Here is a 15,821-nt window from a genome sequence, read left to right as displayed (position 1 = left end):
AACTATCACAGTGGGAAAAGGGACACACGTGGAAAGAAATTGCAGAAGATCAGAGGGGGGGAAGCAAGGTCATAGGTAAGAAAAGGCAAGAGATTTTCTCTTGGAGAGCCGAGAAAATTGACAAGAAGGAGGCAAGCCAGGACAGGCTTGGGACACTTCCAAGTCCTTGCACTTGGTCAGGGAGTAGCTGGCAGCATCAGGGGCTTGAGAAAGGTTACACAGTGGTGTACTCAGCTGATTTCATGGCTTTGCACGAAATTCTTTGGGATGATCATATGCAAAGGGCCCACCCATGAGAGTTTTAGGACCAAATGTCTTGTTAACTGCCCATATAACCTTGGTAGATTGCTTGATCCTTATTATCCTTACCTGTGAAATCAAAGGGTGGCTAGAGGTCCCTGACAGCCCTCCCAACGCCTACAGTCCGGGCCAACATCTGAAGTCAAGCAGCTCGCAGGGCCCCGTGCCCCATATACTAACTACAGAGACAGAGTCCTGTCTTCCTTGAGCCCGTACCTCATGGTTCCCTGGCATGTCTCTGTCTGCATAAATAAAGCCCCTAACGCAATGCCAGGGCCAGGGGCCATGACTCGGTTATGTGAGCTGATATTGTGCACGATGGTTACAATCAGCATCTACCCTCAGCAGCTTCCCAGGCGGCCAAGGTTCCCTGGGCAGATGGAGAAATAACAAGCTCCCCTTACTGGGGGGTGGGGGGTGGGGTGGGGGAGGGAATCCAAAGGGAACAGCAAACCCACTCAGTAAATATCAGGACCTAGGCCCTTAAGGATCTTTCAGACCCCAGCGGATGAGGAACCTGAAGCCCAGAGAAGTGAGGTGACCTGTCCAAGGCCACACAGCCTGTTCATGTCCAAGGCCACACAGCCTGCCTCCCCCTTCCTGAGCTTGGTCTGGGGCCCCGGCTGCCTTCTGGACATACGGTGGGGCCGGGGTGGGAGTGGGGGGCCCCCTGCGTCTCAGGCTCCCTCCAGCTCCCGTCCTTTCTCCCTCTTCCAGACATGTTTGCCAGCAAAGCCGCGGCCATCCAGGATCTGTACTCTGACGCCTCCATCGGCAATGTCACGGGCAGCAACGCCATCAACGTCTTCCTGGGCATCGGCCTGGCCTGGTCCGTGGCCGCCATCTACTGGGCCCTGCAGGGACAGGAGTTCTACGTGTCGGCCGGCACGCTGGCCTTCTCGGTCACCCTCTTCACCATCTTCGCGTTCGTGTGCATCAGCGTGCTCCTGTACCGCCGGCGGCCCCACCTGGGCGGGGAGCTGGGGGGCCCACGCGGCTGCAAGCTGGCCACGACGTGGCTCTTCGTGGGCCTGTGGCTCCTGTACATACTGTTTGCCACCCTGGAGGCCTACTGCTACATCAAGGGCTTCTGAGCCTGGGTGCGGGGCCTCCGCTGCACACGCCTCGGACTTCTCCTGAGAGAAGGGCACTTGGCCACCGTGACCTCGCCCGGGGGGAGCAGCCCACAGAGGCCCCAGGAACCTCACCCGACCTAGGCTCCCCCGGCAGTGGGACTGAAAGGGCAGAGTCTTAACCAGTCAAACCGAGTGGAGGAAACACCCTCTTTACAAAGTATTTAATTCAATACAAACCAACAACAGCAACAAATCCACCTCCTCCCCATCTTCCCACCCGTGTCCTGACCACAGCAGAGGTCAAAGCTTCCACCGCCCTCCCATCATCCTTTGCTGCTTCTCCTTCCCTGGGGCAGGGCTTCCACTCTGTCCTGTTGGTCGCATCCCCACACTGTCCCCCAGCTGGTGGGGGTGGAAGGGAGTCCTAGCGCCCAGCCCCCCCCACCCCACCCCAGGCCACTTTCCGGTTCTCTCTTCATCGTAGCCATTACTGTGCTCACTTTGCCATCAGGTGTCGCTCATTGTTTGCTCGTTTGTCTTTTCTTTCTGAAGTTGGTTAACATCGGTGCTGTGGAGGAACTCCCGGGGAGGGACAGGCAGAGGCAGGACGTTCAGTGGCACCCTCTCCCCCTCTCCTCCGGTAACAGCTGTCTTTTGGCTCCAGCGGCGTTTTGCACCGCCCTAGACCCCACATCTGCTTTCTTTCTCAGTGGGAGAGGGCTGGCGTTTGGGTGGCAGCGTGTTTGCACACCCATGCGGCGGGCTGAAGAATCAGGGCTGTGGCAGGGGCAGGAAGACCTTTATGTGCTTCTGTCAAAATCCAGTTTAAAGCAAAAAGTCATGGTTCCTTCCCTCCCCTTTCCAGTTTACTCTGCCCATCTCCCTGGGGCCGCGTCTATGTGTTCATCCTTGTGAGGGAAGAGCCACCACTTGCGAGATGGGGGACAGGAATAGGAACAGGATCCGATGACAGAGGACGGCTGGGGAGGCAAAAGGCATAGATGGCTTCTTGAGTCATCTTTGGCTTCGGATCTGAGGCCTAGCAGAAGAGCTGTCCACCTCGTGAGATCTTTAAGGGGAAAGATTGTGTTTTAAAGCGTCATTGCGTCAGACAGATGTCAGCCTCACCAGCCCCTCACTTTCTAATGTGCCACACTGAGAGGTCTGACTGTACTTTTTGAGATTTTTTTTTTTTTTAATTAACTGAGAGGTTGATAAGAAAACCAGGGGCTCCTTCCACCTCTCCTGGACCCTCAGGTCACGTTTGAAAGCATTTTCACAAGAGAGGAACTGCAATTTCTCATCACTCCCACATTCCTGCTTGTTTTTAAACCTCACGAAGCTCTTTTTCCAGCCTGTGGGCTATTTCTTGCCCCACTAAGAGGAACTTTAGTTGCTATCATCCCACGGAGCTTGGGTTTATAGAAAAAGAGATTGCCGTGGCCTACAGACCTTTTCCCAACAAATTTGAAAAGGACCTGGCTTTAAAACCCATATGCTTGTGTGTGCGTGTGCGTGCACACACACACACACACACACACACACGGACACACATAGGAACTCATCACAAAACTGCCCACAGATCTTTAGGCTTTCTGCATTGACATAAATACATTTTTTTAAGGGAAAAAAAGAGAAATTAAAAAAACACCTGTTTAATTTTAAACACATTTTTTTAAGAAAAAAATAACTAAAAAAGAAACAGTGCTCATGTCATAAGCTATGTTGACAGTTGCCAGTGGAAATGTTGGGTTGGTTTAAAAAAAAAAAATAAAAGCTATACTTATATCTCTCTAAATACAGCTTGCTCCTTCCATGTTTCTTCAGGAAGAGGTCCAGGGGGCCAGCTGGGGTTTTTCTTCTGGAGCAGATGTGGTTGAGGTGAAAGTGCCATCTCCTATTTGTATCTCCTGTCTGCCTCTGCATCCCCTCAGAGGCCAGTGTTCCAGACCAGTGTTTTTAAAGCAAAAAAATACGTCAGGGAAATGCCACCTGTCAAAAGCTGGACGATGGGATGCTGGGGGACAGAAGCAGCAGAGCTGTGGTGATTAAGGGAAGGAGGCTTTTGTATCCGAAAGGCACTATGGGGCAGCAGTTCAGCCAGGCAAACGGGGCCCTGTGTTTATTATCAGTAGGCACATTCGTTCATTCGTTGACTCATCATCTGTGCAACAAGTGGATTTTGAACACCGTTGCAGCCTTGAGCTACATTCTGGTGATAGACGGAAGACTTCAAGCAACTCACGGTCCAGAGACACAGGTAATGTGCCCTTAACCAGGGCTCTTTTGGTTCCAAGAAACAGAAACCCATTAACCTCTTCCAGTGCTGCAAAGGCCTGGTGAAGGGGCTGCTCTCATGGAACCCAAGACAGAAGGCACAGCTGGCAACAGGAGGCTGAAAGCCCTCGGGAACCAAGTCTGCTCTTCCCGTCCCCTGAGTCCTTGCTCCTGTCTCCCCTTCAGATCTGGCCCCTTCCTCTCCCTCTCAAGGTGCTCTGCTCGCCATGGCCGAGCGTGGCCACCCCCCACCAACACTATGGCATAACTGTATAGCTCCATTCCCACAATTGACGGGGACATCCCTTTTCTCTTGAGAATGAATTCTTAATGGAGAGAATGAGACCAATCTCCTATCCCCAAAGGGCTATCCCTGAAAGGCAGAACCCTCTGTGGAGGCTGGGGGTGCGGTGCCTGTGGATTGGGAGTTTGATCTGAACTCCCAGTCTAAACAGCTCAGGAAAGGAGAGGGGTGACATCACAGGTACTATTGCCCTTTCCAAAAAGCCAAGTGTTGGGAAGGGGCCTATGAAGCATATGAACCACCAAGGTACAAATAAAAATTCCAGTTCTGTCATGAGTGCTCTAAGAATGCCATAATAGGTACCACCAGCAACACTAACTCAGCCTGGAAGCATCGGGAAAAACAGAGCACGTAACATTTAAGTAGGATCTTGAAGGAAGAATCTTTTGGTGAGGGGGCTTGGTACGAGGGGTAAACAGGTTATAGTGTCATCTAGGGATAACGCTGGCAGGCTTGGCTAAACTGTAGGGTTCAAGGGACGCGAAACAACCCAGAGAAGTAGGCAAGGAGGAAGGGTTGGCTAACAGGCTCATTCAGTTCTTTGCCAGCCGCTAAGATGCAAATGAAAAATGTCCTTTAGCTGATTACATGGTAGATGCTAAGTCATGAGATCCTTTTGCACCTACCATTCCCCCTTTTTGAGGCATTCCTGGGTTATCTAGATTTCAGGCTTTTATCAAGGGAGAGGCTGGGATAAACCAGAGGGAATGGGAAAGAGGGTTGAGAAGAAGAGCCTGGGAACCCAAAGCCCCAGGTGCTGGCCTGGAGGCTGCCATTCCTTGGTTCTGTGAACCTGCACAGCTCCATCTCTGCTCTGGACTAGTTTCCTGAACTACAGATAAGCTCTTCAATGGCCTCAGAGGCTATTACTTCTACCTTTCACTCTGGTCTTCTGGAAAACATACACAAAAGTGATGTGTGCACCTGTGTGTTTATAGGCCTGCACGTGTCCATGTGTGTGTATGTATAACAACAACTTACCTGACAGAGCGTTGCAGAAGTCCTTTTGGAATTCCCTGGCCCTGTGGCCTGTGTATTAGAGTGAAAAAAGACATTTCCAGCCTTTGCACACATGTTCATTTTCAGCACATTTTACTGGAACCACACGTTCCCGCTCCCAGATTTATTTGTTACCAGGCTGATATCGCTGCTATAATAAGTAAACCCCAGGATCACAGAGGCGTAGCAGGGTGAAAGTTTGCTCCTCACTCTTGCGATAATCCGACGAGGATGTGCCCAGGTAGCAGGTAGAAAATTCGAGAAGGCACACACTCGTCGGACTCCCTTGGCTCTGAAACGACATGCGTTACTTTTGCTTGTATTCTTTTAGGAGGCGCTCATGGCAAAGGAGACTGAGAAATACAGACCTGGCTGGGCAGACACTTCCCAGTGTCCACTCTATTTTACAAAAAAAGGAACCTTTATGAACGTGTGCCTTCACCACAACCCCTCTGTGCTTAAACATAGATATTTTTAATATCAATGGCAAGAGCCATCTGACCTATATCTATGTGAGGTTTTAGAGGTTATAAAAAGCCTTTTATATACATGTGTTTGAGTTGGATAAAAACCACAGAAATAGATATTATTCTCACTTTATCACTGAAGGCCTGAGTGGCTAAACGATTGCCGGGAGCACCTAGTTATTAGAGGCAGGACACAAACACAGGTCTTCTAATTCCAAATCTAAGCTCTTACCAGCATATTACAACCTCTGATGACAAACACCAGAACAGAGTTTGAGGATCCCAGGAGGCAGGTCTAGCCAGTGAAGGAGCTCCTTAAAAGCAGCCAGGGGCCAGGAGGGAAGGCAGAAGAAACCAGCCAGCAACTGGCCCTCTCATTCTCCTTCAGTTTCCTTCTCCTCTGACTCCATCCTTGCTGAGCAAGGAGCTTCCTCTAGAGGCAGCTGAATGGACTGATGTTCCAGTAAGAGCCAAACTGGTAGAAATTTCCAAACGGTAGAAAATTACACAATGGTCAAGTGAGCTGGGTTGAGGTGTTTAACCACCATTCATGATGGAGAATTATCTGGCCCCAGGAAAGAGGTGATTCAAAAGATACCATCTTGGGAAAGAGTATCTGAAAAAGATCCCTGGAAAACTGCCCTAGTAGGTGAATCCTGTGACATTTATGACATGTGTAGAAGAGAACAGCTGATCAAACTCTATAAGAAAAGAGACTAGCCTTTACTCATACTCAAAGGAATTCATCATTCTTTCTTAAATATCTGGAAAGGAGGTCACCCAAGGGAAACTCTTCTGGTGCTTCAAAGTGCTTAAACTCTGATGTCTAGTCTTAGTCCTTTTGCTGTGTCTCACGTTCTTCTGACCACATCAGCATAGCAGGTTGTCACTCCACTTCTCCGCCATCCCCCTTATTAGAACTGTGGATTACATGAATGGAGTTGCTTCTGCCTTGGTAACCATTCACTCTTCTGCTATGGTCAACACCTCTGGCTTGGATCCTCGTTCAATCAGTTTCTCCTTCCATGACTGTAAGGCAGCAGTTAAAACCTGGAGGCCATGAAGCTTGATGTGTTTGATCAATGAAGTAGTTTTTTTTTTTTTTAAATGGAATAATTGTTAATGTTTTGAAACAAAAATATATTGTGTAAAAATGTGGACTTGGGTTTCTTTGGCCATACTCTATGGGCATTCTCATGCGGCAACAATCCAATGGAGCTGATAAGTGGCCACCCCATATAGAGAGGGTTTATGTTCTCAGTTCACTAGAGCTCCTACCCAGCTCACCTCTCTCATTCACATGACTCACCTGGCCCCTGGAACCATCTGTGCGGTGACACCTGCTATGGGGTCAAGGCTTCAGGTACTTGCATTTTGGCTTTTCACATATTGGTGCTACCATTTCTACACTTTTGATGGTACACTCTCAGCCACAATCTCATCTGGGTGAGTTTCTTCACTTGGTGGGATAACTCAAAACTTCATTCCCATAAAATTTGAATTCTTGATGCATTGCTCTAGTTTTTAATGACCAGTTCTTTCAGGCAAGGGACTATGAAGACGCACTCCCCATGAATCCCCAGAGTCCAAACATAGTTCTTCTTTATCTCATTGTGTAGCAACAAACCAATTCCCGCCCCCCACCCCAAGTAATTGGGACAATCGCTTCACCACTGCAGTGATCTTCTCTGCTTATTGGTTTATTGGCATAAAGTGCCCTAAATGAGTAGGGGGCAGGCCATCAGAGCCATAACTTTGTTTTCTGGTGGAAGCACTTCTCCCTTGGGCATTAGGGCCTCCCAACCTACTGAGCCCAAGGTTGTAGGGACACAAAACAAAACTCTTCAAGGGATTTATTAGGCATGATAATGAGAAGGATCACCTCCCTCCCCCATCTCTACCTCTTGGTCTTCAGGCCTATGTATCCAGTTTAGGGGCAGTCAGCACTATCCGTTGATCTCCAGTTTAAAGCTCAAGTGCACTCAGTAAGATAGCATCCCAACTTAAGGCATTATTACCTCCTAGCTGGTGCTGTATTTGAGCCTACATCAGGTCACTCCAATATTATGTAAAGTCAGCTACCTTTGCATAATGGGAAATGTGCTAAAACTAATGCCTGTGATCAGAGGCAATATTGTGAAAGGTATCATGGCAATGGATAAGGCATGCTGAAGTCCATGAATGGAGACATTAGCAAAAATTCTATGGGTAAATCCACACCCAGAATTTGTGTCCCTTACCTGTGAAGACAAACTGCTACCTCCTCCATGATGGGAATGATCCAATGTAATCAACCTCATACCAAGTAACTATCTGATCATTGTGGTATATAGTATTGTATGAAGGGCTTATCAGTTACTATTAGCAGGTTGCCCATTCATCCATGCATGAGTCAGATGAACCTTGTTGATGGGATCCATGTACTCGAGCTCAACCGTAGTCTCTATCTCTGTTGCCAAGACCATTTTATACATGGTCCACTGAGCAAGCATCGGAGTGACTAGGGAAAAGGCCAGCTAAGATCCACAGGATGAGTCAACTTGTCCATTTGATTACTGAGAGCCTCCACAGCCATAATTGGTTTTAGGATGGCATTCATGTAGAACACTAGTATCTTCAAACGCTTCAATGATCCAGACACCCATTATCCACCGCATGAGTCAGTGGAGATCCATAGTTCCAGCTCAAAGTGGACAATCACATACACTGCCTGATGTTCTGTCCCCTGGGAGGATTTCCATTCACCAGTCTTTGAGGACCATCCAAGTGGGGCTGCAGCATGGTGCTGTCCACTTCTGGCTGGTGCTGGCGTGCTGTGCAGATCCAATCCTGAACTGGGTTTGTGCTTTGTCCTTATTTATAAACTGATTGCAGAGAATTCTCTGTGAAACCATAGTGTGGTTGACGGATAGGCTACTAAGCTGCAGATACAGGAGTGTAAGTCACCTGTTTTTGCAGCTTACTGGCACCCTCTTGATCTGAATGGCCTGGACTCAATACCTGTACTTTCCATTTTATAATAGAATGCTGCCTTATAAGCCTTGATTTTGTGGTTTTCTGGGTAAGGCACGAGTCGTCCATGGGTAATTTAAGTCACATGTCACTTGGTTTCTTCCCCACCTGTGTCCTCAAGAGAACTAATAATATTGAGCATTTACTTAACAGAGAGTCTTGGGCTTGGTCCATATTCCTGTGCTCCCAGCACCATTCCATATCAGCTAGAAGGAGAGGAGGGACTGCTTTAGAGTTTCCTGGGGGAACATCCACTTGTCCATGTGCATATTCATAGCTTTTCATTTGTCTTTTTCTCCTATGTCTAAGGTCATAGGAGACTCAGGTGAAGCCACAGTTTTTATAATCATTGTTATAGTCCTGGTGCCTAGGTGCTAGAACCACTTGCTCTCCCAATACCTTTCCCTCCACCTTTTATCATGCTAACTTCAGTGATAATTTGGATTAATATGATGCCACCATCTACCATAAGCTATCATTGTCCCCTTTGCCCTCATCGAGGAAGCTATCCCTGACCACATGACCAATCCAAACCCAGAGTCCCACTGTACGAGTTTGTCTCCTGGGGTCACTTCCACCATCCCTTCTGTATCAGCTAGAATCCCCATAGAAGCAAACAGAACATTGAAATTACGATAGTCCAAAGTTGTGGACAGTGTTGGAAATCCAGGACCAGCAGGACTGGAGCTGTTACCACCTGTTGGCACACGTTTCAGGAAAGAAGAGGTTTTTGGAATGAGAAGGAGAGTCACGCAGATAAGCCTCCTTACGGGGGGAGCAGTTTAAGTGGAAAAACACCACCAGCCCAAGTCAACCTCACAGGAAGAACCAGGAGAATACGTGTTTTGTCCTTCTTCCTTCCCAACTCCCCATCCCTGTTTCCTGCTGGACTCCTGGTTATCCAGAGGAGAGAGGAGCTCCAAAGATGCAGTTCATACAAGCTGCCTCCCATGGTAGAGCACACAGTGGGTGGAGAAGGGGAAAGAGTACCACTAGAGAGTCAGGCAGGTGATTTCTGGCACACCATATAGAGCTGTTGCAATGATTTTATGCGAGAACGAACCTAGCAAAGTACCTGACAGAGAGTAAGCATTCACAGGTGAAGACACTGATGAAGCCCAGAGAGGTGATGCTAACTGCTCAAGGACACACAGCCAGTTCCTAGCAAAGCCAACTGGGGACTCCCATACTTGAAGCTCTCTCCACTGCCCCTCCTTGCCTTGTATTCCACGTGGCTTTGCTACTGACATTGTTGTCCCTTCACTCTTAGCCTCTCCTCAAAGAGTTAACTCCCTACAATACAGCCCCTCACCACACCTTTTTGCAACAGAATACACATCTCTTCATGGTACCTCTGCTTTATTCCCCTGCCTCAGCAAATATATCTCATTAACTCCCTAAACATCTTACATTTTAGATACGGACATTATGTAGTACTCAACATCGCAGTAGACACACTCCTTTTTACGTGGATAATGGACTTCCCCATTAATGTACATCATACTCCTCTTTAGATTACCATATTAAGTGCTATAAGAATATTAAATTAAGGGCCACAAAAAAGTGGATTCTAATTCCAGCTCTTCCATAAGCTAAGTGTCTGCTCTGGAGAAGGCCCCTTCACATACTTGGTCTTACATTTTTCATGCATAAACATTAGAGCAGGTGATTTTCCAGGCTCCTCCTAGCATCAAAGTTCACTGATGATGCAGAGGAAGAGGGGGAGGGGGAGGGCTCACAGAGAATGTGGAAGAAAAGAATACTTTTCCATGCAGAAGTGTTTGTACCAGGCACTGTGCCCTGTACTTTACCCTCATGAGCTCACTGAACCACCAGGGCCACCCTGTGAGAACGGATTTTTAGCCCCATTTTACAGACGAAGGAACTGAGAGCAGACAAGCGATTTGCCCAGTCATCCAAGTACTTTTTAGCAGCATCAGAACGTATACTGGAATCAGGTGATACTGGAAACCAAGCTCGAAACCAGTGATTCTCAAAGGATAGCTCCAGCAACAACAGCATTACCTGGGAATTTATTATAAATTTAAATTCTCAGGTTCCACCCTGACTCCTGACCACTGGGGATAGGTCCCAGCAAACCGTGGTTAACAAGCCCTCCAAGTGTATGTGACTCCTGTTCAAAGGTGAAGTCCAATGTTGCAAACCATTATGCTCTACTGTTCCTCTTCCCGATTCTTTCATCATATACATCTCATTACATGCTCAAATATGCAGATAGCTATACAACTCTGTAAACACAGCCTCAGTGTCTTTCTATTTGTGTCTCCAATTCTACCTTCAAATGTGCTGATTGCATAATTCTTCCCATGGAAACATCTCAGTATCTCTCACACGCCCTTTTTTTTTCCTTCAAGATTTTATTTATTTATTTATTTATTTGACAGAGAGATAAACAGCGAGAGAGGGAACGCAAGCAGGGGGAGTGGGAGAGGGAGAAGCGGACCTCCTGCTGAGCAGGGAGCCCCAGTGCAAGGCTCGATCCCAGCACCCCAGGACCATGACCCGACAGGACCCCAGGACCAGGACTCGAAGACAGAGGCTAAACGAGAGAGCCACCCAGGGGCCCCTCTCATACACCCTTTAAATGCTTTACTGTAACTGCCTTCACTCAGGTTTGCAAGTTATTCTAAGCCTTAAGGTGGTGGTTCCCGTCTAGCAGAAGGAAGAGACATGAATGATCACACCCAGGCAAGGATATGTGCTTGGAGGGATGTAGGAAGCAGCGCGAAATGAACAAAGAAGGTGGGGATTTTTTCCATATAGAAGCAATGCTTGGGTAGAGTTTCCAACATGAGCAAGAAGAATAATTATTGTTATTGTGGGGATATTTTTGTTTGAATCTTAGTTCTTTTTTGGGGGAAAAAAAATCGAACAGAAAGAAAATCTTTTCAGCAAGTCAGAGATTTTAGCTAATGCCCCCTCACCCGCCATGATAAATTAAGAAAAGACCTTAAAATAGAGACTCCAGTTTTAACCAACTCCCCTCTGAAAGCTCAGGGAGGTGGCTGAGGTAAGAATGGGGGGTTGGGGAGCATTCAGGAGGAAGCGTTGAGAATCAGATGGGGTGAACCAAGTTTTGAAGGATGAGGCATCAATAAAGACAGATGAGGGCACCCATTTCAGGCAGTTTAGCAATGCTATAGGGAGAAGCAATTGAGAGCAGGGAGTGGTACATTTGTGAAGAACTGGGTTCAAGTCCTGCTCTCATTTGACTAGCAGATTGACCCTGACTATGTCACCCAAGGAGATCAAGTGTTGTATTTTTCACTCAGTTACACACTGAAGATACTGTTCTCTACTTTAGAGTTTAGCGGGGGTGGGGGTTAAAATACATAACTGCTGTAATTTATGCATTATTCTGTGATTATTTATGTTGTTACTAACAATGCTATTGTTCCAGGAGAAGACATAAATTTGAAGGCCTTAAGTAGCAGGTGGAACAGAACGTGGCCATTTACGCAACTTGTGGAGTTTGTGGGATGTGGAAATAGCAGGGTTAACCAGACGCCCACCAGGGCAGCAAGCAGGGTTAACCAGATGCACACCAGGGCAGCATGGCAATATCACAACAATGGAGTTGTCTATTTTTGCAGGAAAGTGTGTGTGGGAGGAAGGACAGAAGATCATGGCAGACCAAGAAGTTTAGTTTCTCGGGCTTAACCGAGGCAACTGGATTTACCCCAGAAGCTACTGTGTTACTCTGCTCTAGTCTGCCGCCGTAAAAAAAATACCACAGGCGAGTGGGTTAAACAACAGAAGTTTTTTTTCTCCCAGTTCTATAAGCTAGACATTCACGGTCAAGGTGCCATCAGGGTTGGTTTCTGGTTTGGCCTCTCTTCCTGGTTTGCAAATGGCCACTTCTTCATTGTGTCTAAGTGGCCTTTTCTCTGCGCAGACACATTCTCAGGTGTCTCTTCCTCCTCTTCTTCTTCTTTAAAGATTTTATTTATTTACAGAGAAAAAGAGAGAACACAAGCAGGGGGCGCAGGAGAAGGAGAGACAGACTCCCCACTGAGCAGGGAGCCCAACACAGGGCTCCATCCCAGGACCCTGAGATCAGGACCTGAGCCAAATGCAGACACAACCCACGGAGCCACCCTGGCGCACCACCTCCTCTCTTTCTTCTAAGGACATCAGTCCTGTTGGATCCGGGCCCCACCTCTATGTCCTCATTTACCGTTAATTACCTCCTTTCTGGGACCATCTCCAAACACAGTCAGAGTGGAACTTAGGGCTTCCATACGTGAATGTCGGGGGACGCGATTCCATGCTCTCCCACAGAGGGACTCTAAGGACAAGAGTACCATGATCCGGTTTGCCTTTCCCTTGAGTCCGTCTTAGCTGTCCACACGGTGGGTGGTAGAGGTGGCGAGTGGAGAGCTGCGCCGTTCAAGCTGTGGACTAGCAGGAGGCAGATGGACTGGCGGCCATGCGGGTGGAAAGGAGGGTGCAGAGAATTAGAAGGGGGACTCACAGGACATGTGACTGCCAGGAGGGACAGGGAAAGGCGGGCGGGGCTAATGGGTCCAGTTCTAGGCATGCCGAGTTGTCGGGCTGGTGGGCACCCAAGGGGAAGCGGCCAGGAGCCCGGACTCCGCAGACACTCAGGCTGGGGTCTGAGACAGGAACAATCTCAGTAGCAGATGCCGAGTGCAATCACAAGTCCCCTGAACATCTATTCCGGGCGGGAAAGAGCCCACACGCCACCCTGCAAAACCTTCTAGTCACAACTGTGAAAACCTCAACCACCAACAGCCTAGTGCAGAAGCCCGTTAGCCTAGCTCTAGTTTGTTTTTCCAGTTTGAGGTGCCCCCTTCCTCCCCCCCCTCTTCCCCCCCCCCCCCCCCCCCCCCCCCGTGCTTTTCCCCTGGGGCGAGCCCATCAGCTTCTCTCCGATATGCTTCTGATCACTTCTTGCCTTTCTCCTCCCTCTCCTGCGTATGTACGTATGTACCTCTACCTCTTCCTCGGTCTGCATCTTACCTCCCCCTCCGCATGCACATCTCCGCACTTCATTTTCTTCTTTCTTTCCTGCTAATGGTCCCCACCATGTGGAGCCCGTCCAAGGGGCCTTCCCACACCCGCCCCACTTGCTTGAAGGTGTATTTGCCACGTCTCCGGGTCGGGACTAGCCCCTCTTCCCTCGGGACTACAACCCTTCTTCTCCACCTGCGTCTCTCCCTTCCCTGGAACACAGGAGCCTTGCAAGCAAGGACCACTTCCCTGGGCGCGGCACAGCACAGTCTGGTCAGAAAGAATCTAGGTCCGTGTGGGCAAAGGGAGCAACCCAAAGCCAAAGGTGGTGGCTCGGTGGCTAAACCACAGAAGCTGATTTCTCAGTCCAGGACACGTCCCGAGACACCTGGGAACCGACACCACAGGCATCTAGGGCCACACAGATCCCCACTCTCTCACCTCAGCCGGGCTGTCCTGGGGCCCTCCTCACCATGTCCTGCCTGTGCCCGATCACCCTCCCTGAGAATCAGGCCGCCAAGCTTTCCTGCCCTCCGGCCCCCAGCCCGTGGTCCTGCCCTGCTCTCCCGCTGTGCACCGTCCTGGTCCCCACCAGGCCCCTTCCACACCCAGTCAAGGGTTTTTGAAGGGACTTGTGTTCAGGGAGGTCAGATCAGCATCCTGGAATCAGCTCAGCTTAGCCCAGCGTCGCTCGGGATCTCCAAAAGCAGAGTTCCCATCTTTAACAGGGAGGAGGTAGCCTGTGGGAAAGAACTGCTAACGCTGGGCAGTGGGGAGGATGGGAACACTTCAAAGACGGGGGGTTCCACGTGTGGTGTTGGGTCACGCCTCTGAAAGGACTCCCTTTGAAGAGATCCTCCTCCTTCCTCTGCGCCAGTGTTGCTGGGGCTTACTGGTAGGAATTTAGACCATGTTTTTATACAGCACAGTGGGCCGTGTGAGGAGTGAGGATAAGTGGGTGTCCAGGGGGCCGACCCTGCCCTGGGGCAGATGCCCCAAGGACAGACCCATCTGGGGTCACGTGCCCATTAGGGTTCTCAGAGGGTGAGAACCTCGGAGCCCTGGTCCTGGGCTTGGAGCAAGTGGGGAATTCTCCCTGGGATCAATTTCCCTTTGCATCTATCACTAAACCCACCATTAACAGTATTTTGTGGGAGGGGCGATACGCATTTCTATTTCCAGAATTCGTGATTAGGATGCATAACTTAGAAAAAAAGATGCTAAGTATCCCATGTCCTGAAGAGCCACAGCTGGAGCTCAGCGCCCTCCCCGAGGACAGCGTGACACTTGAAGCAACCCTGCGACCAGCCACCCTTCCCCCTCCAGTCCACAAAGGGTGTGGGACGAGAGAGGGGGAGTGGGAGTCCCTGCATTGCTTGCTCTCCTCCTCGCAGCTGGAGAAGCTGGGAGACTCCTGGGGAACTGCCCCTGGAGATCTAGGCCAGCTGCCGGCCGGACACCTCATTTGGCCTTCAGAAGTCTGTGAGGTAGCAGGCTTGCTGACCAGCATCTCCCCAGTGAGGCAGGGGAGAGGCGGGGAGAGGCAGAGCCAAGACAGGAGGCCCTGAGGGTCAACCTGCTCCAGGGAAATGAGATGTGAGTTCCCCAGGGGTGAATGGGCACCACAGAGGCAAACGAGGCCTGAACCCTCAAAACCGCAGGCAGGCTCCTGAGAAGGAAGCGGACATGAGGTAGGGCGGTATGGAAGAGGTCAAGCCAGGGCTGACTGTCCCATGGAAAGGTCCTGTGCATCAGGGAGGCCCCCACTTTAGGACCTGACATGGGCCCCACTCCAAGAGCCAGCACTGGGGCACCTGCCCCACAGAGGTGGGGGGTTACCCACAGTAACCTCTGAGAGGCCTCCACCGGGAACAGAGGAAGACCTGTTTTCTGCTAAGGAACTCTTACCGGTTTCCTCTCCCTCCTCCACTACCCATCCCTCGGAAGAGCTGAGTCCCATGAAAGCCCAGGGGACGTGGTCTCAGAGCCCGCTGGGACCCTGCTCTCCAGCCAGCAGTCACATGCCCGCTCAAGGGGTTGCTGGGGCAGCAGGGAGGGGTGGGGGAGCAGGATCTAAATCGAGCTGGAGATTGAGGTTTGCTAATGGGCAGAACCGAGCTTATAAGGAAGGGAAGTGGCCAGGAAGTTGTCATAAGGGATCCAGGGCACCATGGAAAGAAGGGGCAGAAAATAGTGAGCCCAGAGCTCACATTTTACCTTTGTCCCCTGGGTTCTTCACAGGGGGGCTGTCTACCCTCGCTGAGCTCTCAAGCACCTGGGAGCCTCAGTCACCAGAGATGCAGCTTCCAGGTGGTGGGGGAGGGGGCGTTGAGTGCTCACAGGAGGGAAGGTATATTCCTGTTGCATCACAAACGTGGTCTACCGGAAGCC

At 49.8% G+C, this 15,821-nt stretch overlaps 1 protein-coding gene across 4 annotated transcripts in view; it reads left to right on the top strand.

Annotated features, from left to right (window-relative positions):
* SLC8A3 (solute carrier family 8 member A3) overlaps nucleotides 1-3,168 on the top strand; it is a 137,661-nt gene extending 134,493 nt beyond the window's left edge. For all 4 annotated transcript variants that reach the window (XM_059373490.1, XM_059373492.1, XM_059373491.1 and 1 more), the window contains one exon: nucleotides 1,018-3,168. In XM_059373490.1, the coding sequence (XP_059229473.1) occupies nucleotides 1,018-1,394 (377 nt within the window). In that variant the 3' untranslated portion in view covers nucleotides 1,395-3,168. The remainder of the gene's footprint in view (nucleotides 1-1,017) is intronic.
* The last annotated feature ends 12,653 nt before the right edge of the window (nucleotides 3,169-15,821 follow it).

The sequence above is a fragment of the Mustela nigripes genome, chromosome 13 (assembly GCF_022355385.1).
Source record: "Mustela nigripes isolate SB6536 chromosome 13, MUSNIG.SB6536, whole genome shotgun sequence".
Lineage (NCBI taxonomy): Eukaryota > Metazoa > Chordata > Mammalia > Carnivora > Mustelidae > Mustela > Mustela nigripes.
Note: the sequence above shows the minus strand (reverse complement) of the source record. Positions and strands in the feature narration are given on the sequence as shown.